The 14,967-nt window shown below is 55.4% G+C and overlaps 1 protein-coding gene across 5 annotated transcripts in view; it reads right to left on the bottom strand.

Annotated features, from left to right (window-relative positions):
- Nucleotides 1-14,967, bottom strand: part of ARL15 (ADP ribosylation factor like GTPase 15) — a 185,610-nt gene that overhangs the window by 106,633 nt on the left and 64,010 nt on the right. For all 5 annotated transcript variants that reach the window (XM_054715348.1, XM_054715347.1, XM_054715346.1 and 2 more), the window contains 3 exons: nucleotides 13,523-13,667; nucleotides 8,234-8,293; nucleotides 1,399-1,607 (listed from right to left, as the gene is read on the bottom strand). In XM_054715348.1, coding sequence (XP_054571323.1) covers nucleotides 1,399-1,607; nucleotides 8,234-8,293; nucleotides 13,523-13,667 — 414 coding nt within the window. The remainder of the gene's footprint in view (nucleotides 1-1,398; nucleotides 1,608-8,233; nucleotides 8,294-13,522; nucleotides 13,668-14,967) is intronic.

Below are 14,967 nucleotides of genomic sequence, written 5' to 3' on the forward strand. Positions count from 1 at the left end.
ACGCACCGGCTAATCCGAAGCTAGGTTACCCCTCGGGGCTCCCGCCACCACCGCGCTCCGCCCGCGCCAGAGAGCACGGCTGGGCGCCGAGAGCCCCCGCGGCCCGGGACGGAGCGGGGAGACCTGCACCTCGAGGGCCCTACGCGGGCCGGCTCCCCAAGACGGCTGCCCGAGGCAGCGCGAAGGACGGCTCTGCCCGACACGGAGTCCTGGCCTCACGGAGGGGCTTTCTGAACCGAAACGTCTCTGCGCGCTATGCTGGCTCTCAGGACTTGACGCTTCAGAGTGCGTGATCCAACCAGGGCAGCCGCTTACGACAAAAACAACGCCTGGCTCCCACCTTACTGGGGAGAAGGGCGGGGCGGGGCTGCCGGCCGCAGGTCCCCACCCCTCAGGGGAGGGGGGCCAGACGTGGAACGTGGGCGCCCTCGGCTTCTCGGCCACGTTCCGCACGAAAGCACGGAGTGGCTCCTACCAGCCACCACGCCGGTGCGGGAAGCGCAGGCTCGGGGCGGGCACACATTCTGAAAGGGACGGAGAGGGCGGGGGGAGGGCGGTCCTTCCTTCTGCCAGGGCCAGGTGGGGATCTACGACATCACTCGCGGGCCCGACACCATTCTCACCTAACAGTCAGCTGCTCTCTGTGGTCAGACGTTCAGTGAACTCAGCCCCAAGGCCTCGGCTGGCCTCACTCGGCCCGCGGGCCGACGTTCCCCGCCCGGGTACGGAGGAACACACCGCCTGTTCCATGTCACCGTGCTGAGAGTGAGACTCGCTGCCACTGCAGCTTCGAAAACCGCTTACACACGTAGCTCGGGGTCCCCGGGACCAGCAGCCCTGCTGAGCGAGGCAGAGCACTGGCCCAACTTCGTCCCGTGCTTCCGCGGGAAAGGCGCAGGCTGAGACAGGAAACTGAACAGGAGGATGGGGAACGCGCCCCGCGCGACACCGATTCGCTGGCTCTGAACCTGCGGGACCGCCGTCAGCGCGCAGCCTGGCTGGTCACAGAACGGGCCCACTGTGTGCGGGCAGCCTGCGCGCCCCGGAGGGACAGGGCGCCCCCCGAGGGGGGCGAGGCTTCAGGACCGCGGACGCCCTCCCCCAGCGGAGGAGGAGTCCCACACGCCGGCGGGGGAAGACGCGTGGACTCCCGGCAGCAGCCCTCACACAGGTGCGAACACCCAGGGGGTCCTCGGACTCCGCCCGCCGCCGGACAAGGCAGGCCCTGCTCTCCGTGGGCTCAGCGGGAGCTGCCTGCCAGCACGGCCCCAAAAGCGTGGAGAAAGCCCACATCGGCTGGACGGGCATCTTGGCGGTGAGCGTGGACGACCAAGACGCCAGACCGAGACGCCAGACCGAGACGCCAGACCGACAGGGCCCGTCGGTCCCCGGACGTACCTCCTGGGCGGAGCGGGCGGCCGGCTTGTCCTGGTGGCTGGCGAGGATGAGGAAGGGCAGCGTGCACAGCTGTGGGTGCTGCAGGGCCGAGTGCAGCTCGTTGCGGGCCGTCTCCAGGTCGCCCTCGGAGGACGCGCTGTCCAGCACGAAGACCACGCCCTGGGAGCCCTGGTAGTAGCGGCTCCAGTACTTGCGGATGTGGTCGGCCCCTGCGGACACACACACGTCAGGCCCGGCGCCCGGCACCGCGCTCCCGGCAGAACCCCCCGCGGGCCCCGGGGGCTCTCACATCCCCTGCGGGGACCAGGGCGGGTGGGACAGAGGAGCACTCGGGCCGGCAGGCGGACAGGTGCCCGTGACCTCGGGGGGGCACACACACTCCCTGTGCCTCTTGTCCACACGGGAGGGAGAACCAGGACGCCTCGGCCGGGACCTCGGAAGGATGTTTTCAGATTTGCCCGAGTCCCGCCTGAGTGACACTCCACCCCTCGGTGAGAGCAGCCCGCTGCAGGGGGAGGGGCAGCCGCCCCGGGGAGCAGCTCGGCGCCATCTCCCAGGAGCTCTGACCGCCACGGGGCCGCCTGGTGTCGCCTCTGCTAGAACGCGGGGACGAGGGGCCACCCGTGCGTGTGCCAGTGCTCACGTCTGTGACAACCCAAAAGCGTGGCCTCCGGGGCAGGGCATGACCCCGCCGGGCAGTGAGCAGACACGGGCCCACACAGGACAGGGCGTTTATAAAAGGGACAGAGACCCTCGCCCGCAGGGGCGACGCCCCGCACCTCGCTCTGAGTCCGGGACCCAGGGCGATGCGGGATGAGGAGGTGGAGGGGCGAGGGAAGGAGTCACGCTCGAATTAGCGCCCTGGGATTTGGGACTGGAGGGACCACGGGAGACGACCCAGTCCAGGTCTCTGGGGAAACTGAGGCCCGGAGAGGGGGACGAACCACCATTCACATCCGTAAACCACAAACCTGAGATTCGCTACTTGTGTGTTTGGGGTGGGCTGAGGGCTCTGCCGGTTTCATAACGAAAGGGAGGTACCGCGGTGTGTCCCCGTTCAGTGCACATGACCCTGTCTCCAGGAGACGCCCTGTGTGGGGGACTGGGGGGTGAGGAGTGGGATGGAGGGGTGCACGCCCCAGCTCTGTGCTCAGGGACGTCGTGTGGGAAGCTGGACACGGGCAGGGAGGTGGGCTCACCGTGACACCAGCAGACGCTACCCATCAGGTCTTGTCCTCCCCCAAAGGGCCAACACCCCCTCCCGTCCCGTCCCCCACGACACTGAGCAGCTCAAGGATTTCCGGGAAAAGCAGGAGAAAACCCCAGACTATCACACGGCACCTGGGTGCCTGGTCCCCACTCGGGAGCATCTTACCCACGGGGGTGAGTCTCTTAAAGGAGCAGCGTCAGGAACCAGACAGCTGCCCTGTGCAGGCACTTCCCACGGCCTAATTCAAGAAGAATTAGCGCCACGTGCTTTCCAAACAAGAGCTCCCGCGTGGGCCTAGGAACCAGGAGGTCACGGATCGATTCCTGGCCGGGCACATGCCCTGGGTGCAGGCTCACCCCGGTTGGGGGCGTGAGGAGGCGGCCGATCCATGATTCTCCCTCCTCATTGACATTTCTACCTCTCTCCCTCTCCCTTCCTCTCTGAAATCAATATAAATAAGGTAATTAATTACTGCACATCTGGGCCCAACGTGACTGAAACAGAAGGACAAGGCGCTGAGTGAAGAACCCACACCGTCGGGAAGGAGGGTGGGTTAGAGCACACGGACCCGCAGCGATCGCCACCGGCCATTGGCTGACACTCCCAACATGAAACATGGAGCGCGCAAATGAACACACGCAACAGATTCCATGCCTGAGCGCGGCCCGGCCGGACGCCCGGCCAGACGTGTCACGTGGAGAAGTGGGGTCAACAGGGGAGGCCACGTGAAGCTGTGAGACTCCTGACCGGTAACGGGGACGTTCCTGACCTGCACCAAACCATTAAAATGCCAGGAACCGCGTGACGTGTGGGAGCAGATGCCTTTTCGTGTGTGTGGCCACCGTGGCGCTTTATCGTTACTTCCCCCTCAGCCTCCTGCTCTGTGGGGCCAGCCTGTGGCCGATGCGGGGACAGCACAAACACCTGCCCCACCGGGCGGCTGCTCGGGCTGGGGGAGCGCCGAGCCCACGGCGCGGGCCCCTCTGGAGTGCCCGTAGCTGGTTTATGTGGAGCAGCCGCGCTCTCTGCATGATGAACGTGTCACACGTGTCCTCTGATTAATCGAGTGCTGTGTTCCCAGACAGACCAATCTGTCTTCTTGAATTAGCACGGAGATTTTTTTTTTTTTTAATCTACACATTAAATTGATGGATTTGATAGCATCTCGGTCTTAGAGCTTCAAGGGCTTACATATTTAATCTGAATAATTCAGCAACATATAAGTATCCAGAAATGGATATTTTCCTCTCTGAGCCTTCCTCATACTCGTGATTTTTTTTTTTAAAGCACACACGTTAACTTCGCCTATTTATTTAAAACTAGTGGCCCAGTGCACAAAATTCGTGCACATTAAAAGGGAATTAGAGAAAATATTTTAATATTGCTATTTGCCCTTTCTCTATAATAGAAGTGTCAGAGATGGAAGAAAATTAGAAAAATGTATATGAAAATATTCCTCCTGTCAGAGTCTGGGGCTCACCACGGGACCCAGAGTCAAGTCCCCGTCCACCCACCTGCGCCTCAAAATCGCGCGAGACCCAGACCCAGCTGGCCCCACCCGCATTGGGTGAGATCCAGACCTGGCCGGCCCCACCCCCATCAAGCCCCGCCAGGCGGGGGGCGCACCCTCAGGCCCCCTGGGCAGGCACCGGGGTGGGGGGCGTGGCCTGAGGTCCTGTGAAGCCCCACCGGGTGGGGGGCGCGACCTGAGGTCCCCTGTCAAGCCCCACCAGGCAGTGGGGTGGCTCAGGCTCAGGTCCCCTGGCCCGGCCCAGCGCCAAGCAGACTCAGGTCCCTACTGATTGCTCCTTAAGGCTCATTACGGGAACTCATCCTCCGCTGTAGGCACAGCCATCTTGTGTTACGGAAACCCCGCCTCCACTGTGGGCGCCGCCAACTTTGTGATGGTGTGACGGTCAATTTGCATATTCCCTCTTTATTAGATAGGATAACTCCTCACTGGACAGCAACCCAGGCAATGGGTGTGGGTGCTCCATAAAACTCATTTCCGATGAGTTGTCGCCTGAGGTGACTGACAGAGAATGTCCTAATGTCTAAGGGGATAGACTGCCTTCATAGCTTCACGTGGTATAACTGACACACATAACCTGCACATATTTAAAGTTCGCAGTTTAAGGCTCCACATATGTGTGCAGCTGTGGGACCATGAGGACAATCACGATAATAAGTGTATCCACCCCTCCCCAAATTTTCTTATGACCCTTTCAGCCCTCCAGGCTACCCCTCCCTCTGTCCCTGTCCCTACCCCGCAGGCAATCACCAAAGTCCTCTGTCACTCAATACGAGTTTGCATTTTCTAGGGCTTTATATAAATGGGTTATGAATCTACCCATGTGGGAACCCTATGTCATGCGCTCCATTTCACCTGGCTTCTTTCATACCTATTCTGAGCTTCACCCACGTTGTGGCACGTACCAACAGCCCATTCTTTTAATGGCTGCATCCTACTTCACTGTGTAGACATACCACGGTCTGTTCACCTGCTCACCAGCTGATAACAGGCGGGCTGTTGCCGAGCCGTGTCCTGTGACAAATCAAGTGACTAAGAACGTCTGGGTCAGGATTTGGTGTCAGCCTGAGTTTTCACGTCTCCTGAGAGTGCAGGGGCTCAATTATAAGGTCGGTCTGCATTTGCCTCAGGAGCCGCCAACCTGTTCTCCGAAGCGGTGGCAGCATTTCCCACTGCCCCTGTCACACCGAGCGCACCAGTCCTTCCACGTCCTCGCCAACGCGTGAGGTGGCCGGCTGTTTTATCGTAGACGTTGGCTGTGTGTGGTGACCTTAATTCCTTCCTCCCTCGGGGCTGACCACGCTCAGCATCGCTGCACGTGCCTGCTTAGCTTTTGCAGGTTTTCTTCGATGAAGCACCTGTTCAAATTGTTTGCCCAGCCAAAACCGGTTTGGCTCAGTGGATAGAGCGTCGGCCTGTGGACTGAAAGGTCCCAGGTTTGATTCCGGTCAAGGGCACGTACCTTGGTTGTGGGCACATCCCCAGTAGGAGGTGTGCAGGAGGCAGCTGATCGATGTTTCTCTCTCATCGATGTTTCTCTCTCCTCGAAGTTTCTAACTCTCTATCCCTCTCCCTTCCTCTCTGTAAAAAAAAATCAATAAAATATATTTTAATAATAATAAAAAGTTGCCCATTTGTAAGAGTGGTGTTTCCTTTCTTGCCATTAAATTCTGTGTACTCTTTATATATTCTGGATACAAGTACTTCATCAGATAGATGATTTGCAAATAATGTTTACCTAGCCTATGGCTTGTCTTTTCACTATCTAACAGCCTTTCCCAAATCAGACATCTTTCAATATCATAAAATCCAACTGACCAACCTTCTCTTCACGGTTCTGCTGCTGGTGTCTTACTCAAGAAATCCCTGCCTCACCGAGCGCCCAAAACTTCGCACCTGTGTGTTCTTCTAGATCTTTCGTTTCAGGCTTCCTATTTAGGTGTAGGATCTGTTTGTACTTTTTTACATGGTTAATGGTTAGAGTACTTTTAAATCTAGTTTCATGTGTCATTATTTTTGTCTATTTGCTATTAATTTCTAATTGCATTTTAATCAGAAAACATTGTACATGGTCATGCGTGTAAAGATTTCATGTGTATTTCAAAAAAACATGATTTTCTGGGTGAGTATAAAATAACATAATTATCAGTGAGATCAATTTGTTAATTGGCTAGTTAAGTCCTTTACATATTTTTGTTTATTTGATCTGTTGTCTTCTGAGAAAAGTATGGCTAAATTTTCTACTAATTATGGATCTGTTGATTTTTTCCTTACATTTTTCTGTTTTAGCTTTATGTACTTCAGAATTATGTAGTTAAATATGTAAAAGTTTATAATTACTCAGTTACCTTAGTCTATCAATATGAAATCCTTGCCCTAACCAGTTTGGCTCAGTGGATAGAGCGTCGGCCTGAGGACTGAAGGGTCCCAGGTTGGATTCCGGTCAAGGGCATGTACCTTTGTTGCAGGCACATCCCCAGTAGGGGGTGTGCAGGAGGCAGCTGATCGACGTTTCTCTCTCATCGATGTTTCTAACTCTCTATCCCTCTCCCTTCCTCTCTGTAAAAAAAAAAATCAATAAAATATATTTTAAAAAATACGAAATCCTTTATTCTAGTTAATATTATTTGCTTTGAATTTCATTTCATCTGCTATTAATACAGGGTAGGGCAAAAGTAGGTTTACAGTTGTGAGTATGCAAAACAGAGTTTATTCTTGTATTATTTATTAACTAGAGGCCCGGTGCACGAAATTCGTGCAGGGGAGGAGGGTGTCTGTCAGCCCAGCCTGCACCCTCTTGCAATCCAGGACTGCTGGCTCCTAACCACTCGCCTGCCTGCTTGCCTCATCACCCCTAACCACACGCCTGCCTGCCTCATCGCCCCTAACCACTCGCCTGCCTGCCTGATCACCCCTAACAGCTCACCTGCCTGACTGATCACCCCTAACTGCCTCTGCCTCTGCCCCCGCCACAGGGGCTTCGTCCAGAATGACGTCTGGAAGGTCATTTGGCTATCCGGTCTAATTAGCACATTATGCTTTCATTATTGTAGATTATTGTATTATTTCCCACATGGACAACTGCAAGCCTCCTGCTGCCATGCCCTGTATCCCTCCAAGTGTGTTCTCTTCAATGGTCTGTCCTTAGAGTGTCTCTCGTCAGATATCTGCAAATCATACGTCTGAGGAAGCAACTGACTGCAAGTTTCTGTTGTGCAGTGTCACTCATCACCAGATACAGCTGACGATGTTGTAACCATTTTCGTGCCACCCATATTATGAAATGGGGATTTAATCCATTTACATTTGTTGTGATTACTCATGTAATAGGTATTACCTATTTATCATAACTTTTTGTTGGTTATTTTGCTGTGCTGTTTTTTTCCATTCTTGCGTTTGCTGAATTTACCAAATTAAAAAAAAAAATCTCTTTCAAAACACTTCGCATGAAAAAATTCACGATACATATATAAAAGCCTAAGCAACCGTCCAACCATTCAAGAGGTAGCTATGACACGCACTGACCACCGGGGGCAGACGCTCAATGCACAGGCATGGAAATATAGAACAGACTGCTGAATCTCAGAGGGAAGGGGAGAGGGGGAGGGCAGGAAGAGATTAACCAAAAATCTTATATGCATACTAGAGGCGCGATGCACGAATTCATGCACTGGTGGGGTCCCTCAGCCTGGCCTGGAGGGATCGGGCTGAAACCAGCAGTCCAACATCCCCCAAGGGGTCCTGGATTGCGAGAGGGTGCAGGCCAAGGGACCCCACCGGTGCACAAATCCGTGCACCGGGCCTCTAGTTTTTTAATAAGTAAAATGAAAGAGTGCAGTTTCTGAAATGGCTCTCACGGTACAGTTCTTCAATTCATACAAAGGGAAACAACGTTTATATTATCTAGAACTCAGGACAGCCGTTCAGACACACATAAAGAGGAGGAAATGTTTCTAAGAAATGCGATCTCAAGGGCAAAGGTAAAAGGATTCACCTCTCAGCATAACAAATCACTAGGTTTTAACGGCAGGGATCACGTTAATGCCAAGTGAGGGAAGTTGGAGGGAGGCACAGAAACACGTAAAATGCTATACCTCCGAGTTCCTTGACATTCAAGACGGCATTCTGGAAGGGCACAGCCTTTATACTAAAACCTAAAACCAGAAAACAAACATAAAACAAGAATTAGCGACAACTTCTTAGAATGCACCAGATGCTCACACCCTCTTTTTTTGTCAGATTAAGTTACTCTTCTTAGCTCATATTTATACTAGAAAGACAATTTCTAAGATACACCGATAATCTGATATTATCTGCTACTGTGTTTCAAAACATAGCTGTGTATTAAAGCAAAATACAATCTTTTTCTTCAAAATATTGTCGTATTTTTAATATATAATGTCACTTCGAAAATTTTATTAATTATAAAATTTTTTTTGTTAATTATGAGGAAGACATTTGGAAATATAGAGAATATATTTTTATATTCAAAGAAAATATTAAATCTACTGGAACCTTGGCATCGAACTAATTCCTAAAATTTCTCTCACGTGTAACTCAGCAACCCTAGAGATTAGGGTGTCTAAGGTAGAGCCTTCTTATATTAGAATTTCAGAGTGTTTATGCTAGTGTTCTTTTAAGGATGTGGTTAATGTCATACATATATTTTTCTTAAAAGTAGAATCAATTATGTATAAAAGATAATGATTTTATAATGCACATAATAAATGACTTCTGTCATTTATTATATATTCAGAGTGTGGTTTTAGGATGAACTACATATTTAGGACCTAGCTATCATCATTTAAATCAATTCAGTTATAACATATGTAACATATGTGCGCATATTTATACACTGACATACACACATGTGAACAAGTGTACACACAAAACACTTCTGAAAGGACCCACACGAAGCCGGATTCTGGGAGAACTGGGGTATTTGAATTATAACCAGGACAAGATGCTTCCATCTCACTTGAATTTCTCATCATATACAAGTCCCCCTTTTCCAATAAACAGCCCCACTAATTTTTGAAAGTTAACGAACTCCAATTTCCTGAGCACCCAATCCATTTAAGATTTCAAGCATTATTTAACACTAGAGGCCCAGTGCACAAAATTCGTGCACTCGGCAGGAGGGGTCCCTCAGCCCAGCCTGCGCCTTCTCACAGTCCGGGAGCCCTCGGGGGATGTCCGACTGGTGGCTTAGGCCTAAGCCGCCAGTCAGACATCCTTAGCGCTGCTGTGGAGGTGGGAGAGGCTCCCGCCACCACCGCTGCGCTCAGCAGCGTGAGCCCGGCTTCTGGCTGAGCAGTGGTCCCTCTGCTCCTGCATGGTGTCTGCCCCCTGGTGGTCAGTGTATATCACAGCGACCAGTCGTTCTGCTGGTCATTCTGCCGTTCAGTCTATTTGCATATTAGCCTTTTATTATATAGGACTAGAGGCCTGGTGCATGAATTTGTGCACGGGGGGGGGGGGGGGAGAGGTGTTCCCCTCAGCCCAGCCTGTACCCTCTCCAATCCGAGACATCCCTCTCACAATCCTGGACTGCTGGCTCCTAACCGCTCACCTGCCTGCCTGCCTGATCACCCCTAACTGCCCCCCCCCCCCTGGCCTGGTCACCTCTCACTGCCCCCCTTGCCAGCCTGGTTGCCCCTAAATGCCCCCTCTGCCGCCTGGTCACCCCATACAGCCTGCTGTTTGGTCATTTAGTCGTCCCTCACTGACCCCCCTGCCGGCCTGGTCACCCCACGCAGCCTGCAGTTCGGTCGTCTGGTCGTTTCGGTCATCACAGCCCTGTGTTGGCAGGGTTAAAGAGCGTGAAAGGTTAGATTCCACGTTCCCAGCAGGGCAGTCGGGAGGCGACGACCTCAGGTGGGCGGTGCTTCCTGGGAGGGTGAGGCCAGCAAGGGGGTGAACAGTCGGAGGGACGCAGAGGTCCAGCCCCCGATGCGGCTGTTTGACGCACTGACTTGGAGCAACTGACTGACCCCCCTGCGCCTCCGTCTCCGCATCTGCACCCGAGAGTGGACGGCCCTCGGAGCTGCAGGTGTGTGTGTCTAAAGGAGCAAACCTGAAGATCCAGAAACCAGGGGTCAGCACGTGGCTCGTGGATGCCCTCACCCAAGCCCACGCGTGGCCTCGACGCGGGCAGGTCAGGACAGCGGCGGGACAACCAGACCCACCGTCGCCGCCATCCGGCCCACGCTGGGCGAGGGCTTCTGCCACCACGTCTGCAGGCCCCCCCTCAGCCTCCTCCCGTGCTGCCGCCGGCAGCTCTGCGGTGTGGGACGAGGGGCCGGTGAAATCCTTCTATGATTTCAACGTCACGGACGGAAACCTGCTCCACGGGCACGTAGAGAACACAGTCCGTGTGCACATACCCGCGTCTCCCGCTAACTCCTCTCGTGTGGCCTCCACACGTGCCCTGCACACGCATGTCACAGGGATGCCTCACCGAGTGTCTATGGGATCCTCCTCTCTTTCCAGCGACCGTTTTCCTTTTTAACTGAATGACATGCTGCTCGACAACGTTTTGGGTGCAGAGCCTGCTCCCCAAAAAGATGTCTCCATCCTTTCCCGTTCCCAGTGTGACTGCTCGTTGTGTCCTGTCACATCCGTCTTCATCAGAAGCCGGCACCGTCCCTGCCTCTGGGTTTAGAAAAGCAGCTATTTCTGTCACCACGGGTTCGCAAGGCCGTGTGCCCACCAAGGCCCGAGCGGCAGCCGGGGAACGCGCTGGCCAGGGCTCCCTTCGCTTCCAGACCAACGTGCGAGCTGCCCGATGCCCCTCCCTCCACCTCCAGGGCCTGCGCTCCGGAGGGCGTCTGGGCTCTCTGCGTTCCGGCGATTTAAGTGCCTTTTGTAAACGACGTCGGAGGTACATGATGGCGGAAGGTCACGGCCCAGAGAAGTTTAGGTTCCCTTTCCTCCGAAGAAACAGCAGGCGTTCTCGCCTCGCCGAAACGGGCCGGGCCGCGTTTCCGTTTTAAGAAACCAGGTCTGAAGGTAGACTCTCCTTCCAACTGGTGCCAGCGCTCCAGACAAGTGTCCCTCCCGACCGGCGCGGCTCCATCCAGACATCGTGGAGGAATCACCTTCGAGAGGGAACGCCACACCATCCGGCCGTGCTGACAAGGCACGTGGTTGCTTTTACAGTTTTCTATTCGAAACCAGCCTTGCACGCTTTCATCTGAACAATACACGTCAGTTTAATGTTCCTCGACGGACGACTGGAACGGTTATAGATCGGGGGACACAGTCCATCGAGGTTCCACATTTTCACTAACAAACTCCCGCGGGGCAGGACGCTGAAATCCCTTCGAAGTTCCTGTTACAGGAAACGTTGCGGAGGATCACCTCGGGCCTCTGGCTTTTTGAAATCACACGCTCAAAATAAACTCTCAGGGGCCCTGCTGCTACGTCAAAGAACGAGAACGCTTCGGTCACTTTGGCTTCCAGGAGTAACTGCTTTCCCAGGAAAGGGGCAGGGACACCATGGCCAATGCCACCACCACGAGCACGTGGCCGCCACTACCGCCCTACCGCGCTGCACGGGGTCAGAGAGAAACAAACCTGGTAAATCTAGGTCTAAAACTAGCATGTTCCTGTTTATTCTCTAGTGAAGTCGAGCTGTGGGTCAAGTTAAACCTTTCCCGTTTGTTTGTCTGCCCCTAATTCTTCCTGTGACCTGTCTTTTTGTGACTTGGCTCATTGATCAGTTAGATCCTAGACACCGTGTACACGTGTGACTGAATGCCCAGCGGGCGCCCGTACACACGCGTGAGGACGTATCTCTCAGCCGCGTGTCTGCCGTTCATCCGGTAACTCTGAGCTGTGTGCCGCTCAGCTCCCGGCCTTCTCCTTCCTGATTGTCCTCCCCAGGCCCCGGCAGCTCTCCGCCCTCCTCCGCACGGAACGCTCCCCGCGGGGCTTCCCGACACCCTGCGCCCGCTCCGGGCTGCCTTCCCCGCCGCGGGGCGTGGTCACGCGCCTCCTCTGTGCTTCAGTCACACGCACCGGCTGTGGACACGGCAAGAACCTGGGACTGAGCTGGAGCACGCCGGCGACGCCGACTGGACGCCAGCGCTGACGGGCTGTGGTGGGGCCACCGACGGCCGACGTCGGCCGGCGGGGTCCTGCTGGGCGGCCACCTCCACCTCCACCCTCTCTGCCATCACAGATGCTTCTCCAGCCTCCGGCCCGCCTGCCGCAGCCGCAACATACATCCACCTCCCTTCCTCCCTCTGTCCCCGCTCACGCCGCTCGCGCCACCTCTCCCCTCGGTCCAGCCACAGAATGAACGGGTGTGTCCTTCAAGGCACCGGTCTGGGGGGAAGGCTGCTCCACTTTGTGTGTATACACACTGAGCGGCCAGGTGATTCTGACGCCCCCTCAGCACTTCGCGGGGCCACCTTTCGCCTTCAATACTGCGGCGATTCTTCTTGGCAGGGACTCCACGAGATGCTGAAAGGTGATGCGAGGAATCTGACACCATGCCTGATGAATAGCTGTCCGGTTCTGTGAGATTTGATGGTTGTGGGACCAGCTGCCTGATGGCTCTTTAACTTCGTCCCACAAACGCTCAGTTGGATTGAGATCTGGTGATGGTTGGGCCACCTAAGCAAGGTAAAGTCTCCCTCACGTTCTGGAAACCACTCCTGCACAATACGAGCACCGTGGCATGGCGCATTGTCTGGTTGGAAGAAGCCATCTCCATTGGGATACGCCACCAACATGATAGGATGAACTTGATCAGCAACGATACTTAGGTATGTTGTGCTATTCAGACGTTGTTCCACAGGAATTAAAGGGCCCAAATCATGCCAGGAAAACATGCCCCAAACCATAACACTGCCCCCACCAGCTTGAAGGGTTGTACTCCTGCATGTGGGGTGCATGCTTTCATGCTGTTTCCGTGAAATTCTCACTCTGCCATCTGCATGATGCAACTGGAAACGTGATTCATCGGACCACATGACTTTTTTCCAGTGCTCGGCTGTCCAATCCTTGTGTTCCTGTGTGAATTGGAGACGTTTTATCTTGGTAACTGCAGACAGCAAAGGTGTTCGAACAGGCCTTCGGCTTCCATATCCATACGATGCAGTGTACGGCTAATGTGCCTACAGACGTCAGGTGGTCATAATGATCTGGCCACTCAGTGTATATTTTATTCATTTCAGAGAGGGAGAGAGGGAGAGAGAAACATCAGTGATGTGCGAGAATCATGGATCGGCTGCCTCTTGCACGCCCCCTACTGGGGATCGGAGCTCACAACCTGGGCCTGTGCCCTTGACCAGAACTGAACCTGGGACCCATCAGTCCGCAGGCAGCCGCCCACGGGGCCGCCGTCGGGGTGGGAGGGGAGGGGAGGCACTCACCGGTGGTGGACACGACGTGCTCGGGGCTCTCGCTGCAGAGCCGGGACAGCAGGCTGGTCTTGCCGGAGCCCGTGAGGCCTATGCAGACGAGGTCATACTCGGGGCGCGCGGGCGGGGGTCCCTTGCAGCACAGCGCTCGGAAACACTGCGGAGGAAGCGGCAGCTCGTTAGGCGGGCGTGGACGGGGCGTGGACGGGGCGTGGGCGGGGAGTGGACAGGGGCGTGGACGGGCCGCAGCAGCCAGTGGCTCTAAGGAGCCATTCGACGACCTGCTGCTCAGGAGGGGAGGGGACTCCAGGGCGGAGACCCGAGGGCAGCACGGAACCACAGACCAGTTTCCGCCCCAGCAGCAACGCAGACGCGCCGTCCCGCTCCCTCCCGAGCGGCAGGTGCGCCGAGGGGCGCGGCCCCACCACTGGGCCCCCCCAGGACCGCACCCTGCACCTGCCCGCGAGGACGTCCGGCAGAGCCAGTCGGGGAGACGCCGGGCGCCGGCCTGGTCTCTGACCCCAGTGTCTCCAGGTCCAACAGCGGCGGTGCGTGTTCCTGCTTACGGACGGTGAAGACACGCGATCCATGTGCACATATGTGTTGTGGCTGCATGCATGCCCTGTGTGTGAGGTGTGTGTGCATGCATGTTGATGTATGTGTGTATGCATGTGTGTATGATGTATGTATTCCCCCAAAGAGCACCCTTGCGGCGGGGACAGGGGTTTCATGCTCAGCAGCAGAGACAGGGCCCGGATCCACAGAGGGGCAGCCTCTGAGACCCAAGGGGAGAGGCTGAGCCGAGCCGCCAGGCCCACGTGGCCCCGGCCTGCCCGTGGCCATCCCCCGCCGGAGCCGCTCACATCCTGGTCTTAAAAGTCAGCGCACGTGTCTGGCCATTAGAGTTAAAGAGACCCGAACCCGAGACCCTCATCTATTCCTAGCAGCCCAGAACGTCAGGGCCTCTCCTCCTGGAACCAGGTCCAGGGGGTGAGTGTGGGGTTTTTGTTGTTTTCTATTTAACTAAGAACCTCAGAAAGGAAGCTAAGTAGAAAGTCACCGTCTTTATTTTTAAGATGTAATTAATTCTTCTCTCGTCTGCCGAAGCGGAATATCTGACTTTTAAATAGCAACTTTCATGATGACAGAATCATCCAGTAAAACCGGCAGGGAGTCCCCAGGCGTGACCGCCCGTGCTGAGCGCCACGCTCGCCCGCATCTTCACGAGCACCCGGACCAGGGCTCCCCGGCTCCGTCTCGGGCCTCGCACGCTCCTTCTCCAACGAGCGAGAGACCAAAGCAGCCGCGAGCGACGAGACATTAGCACGCTTCTCATTACACCTCCCATGTCCCCTGCCTGAGCGACGTCCTGAGCAGAAAGCAGGGCCTGCATGGCAGCACGGTTCCCGGTCCTTAGCCGGGGCCTTCCCGCGTCTGTGCACCGAGCCCCGGAACGC

Source organism: Eptesicus fuscus, chromosome 4 (assembly GCF_027574615.1).
Source record: "Eptesicus fuscus isolate TK198812 chromosome 4, DD_ASM_mEF_20220401, whole genome shotgun sequence".
Lineage (NCBI taxonomy): Eukaryota > Metazoa > Chordata > Mammalia > Chiroptera > Vespertilionidae > Eptesicus > Eptesicus fuscus.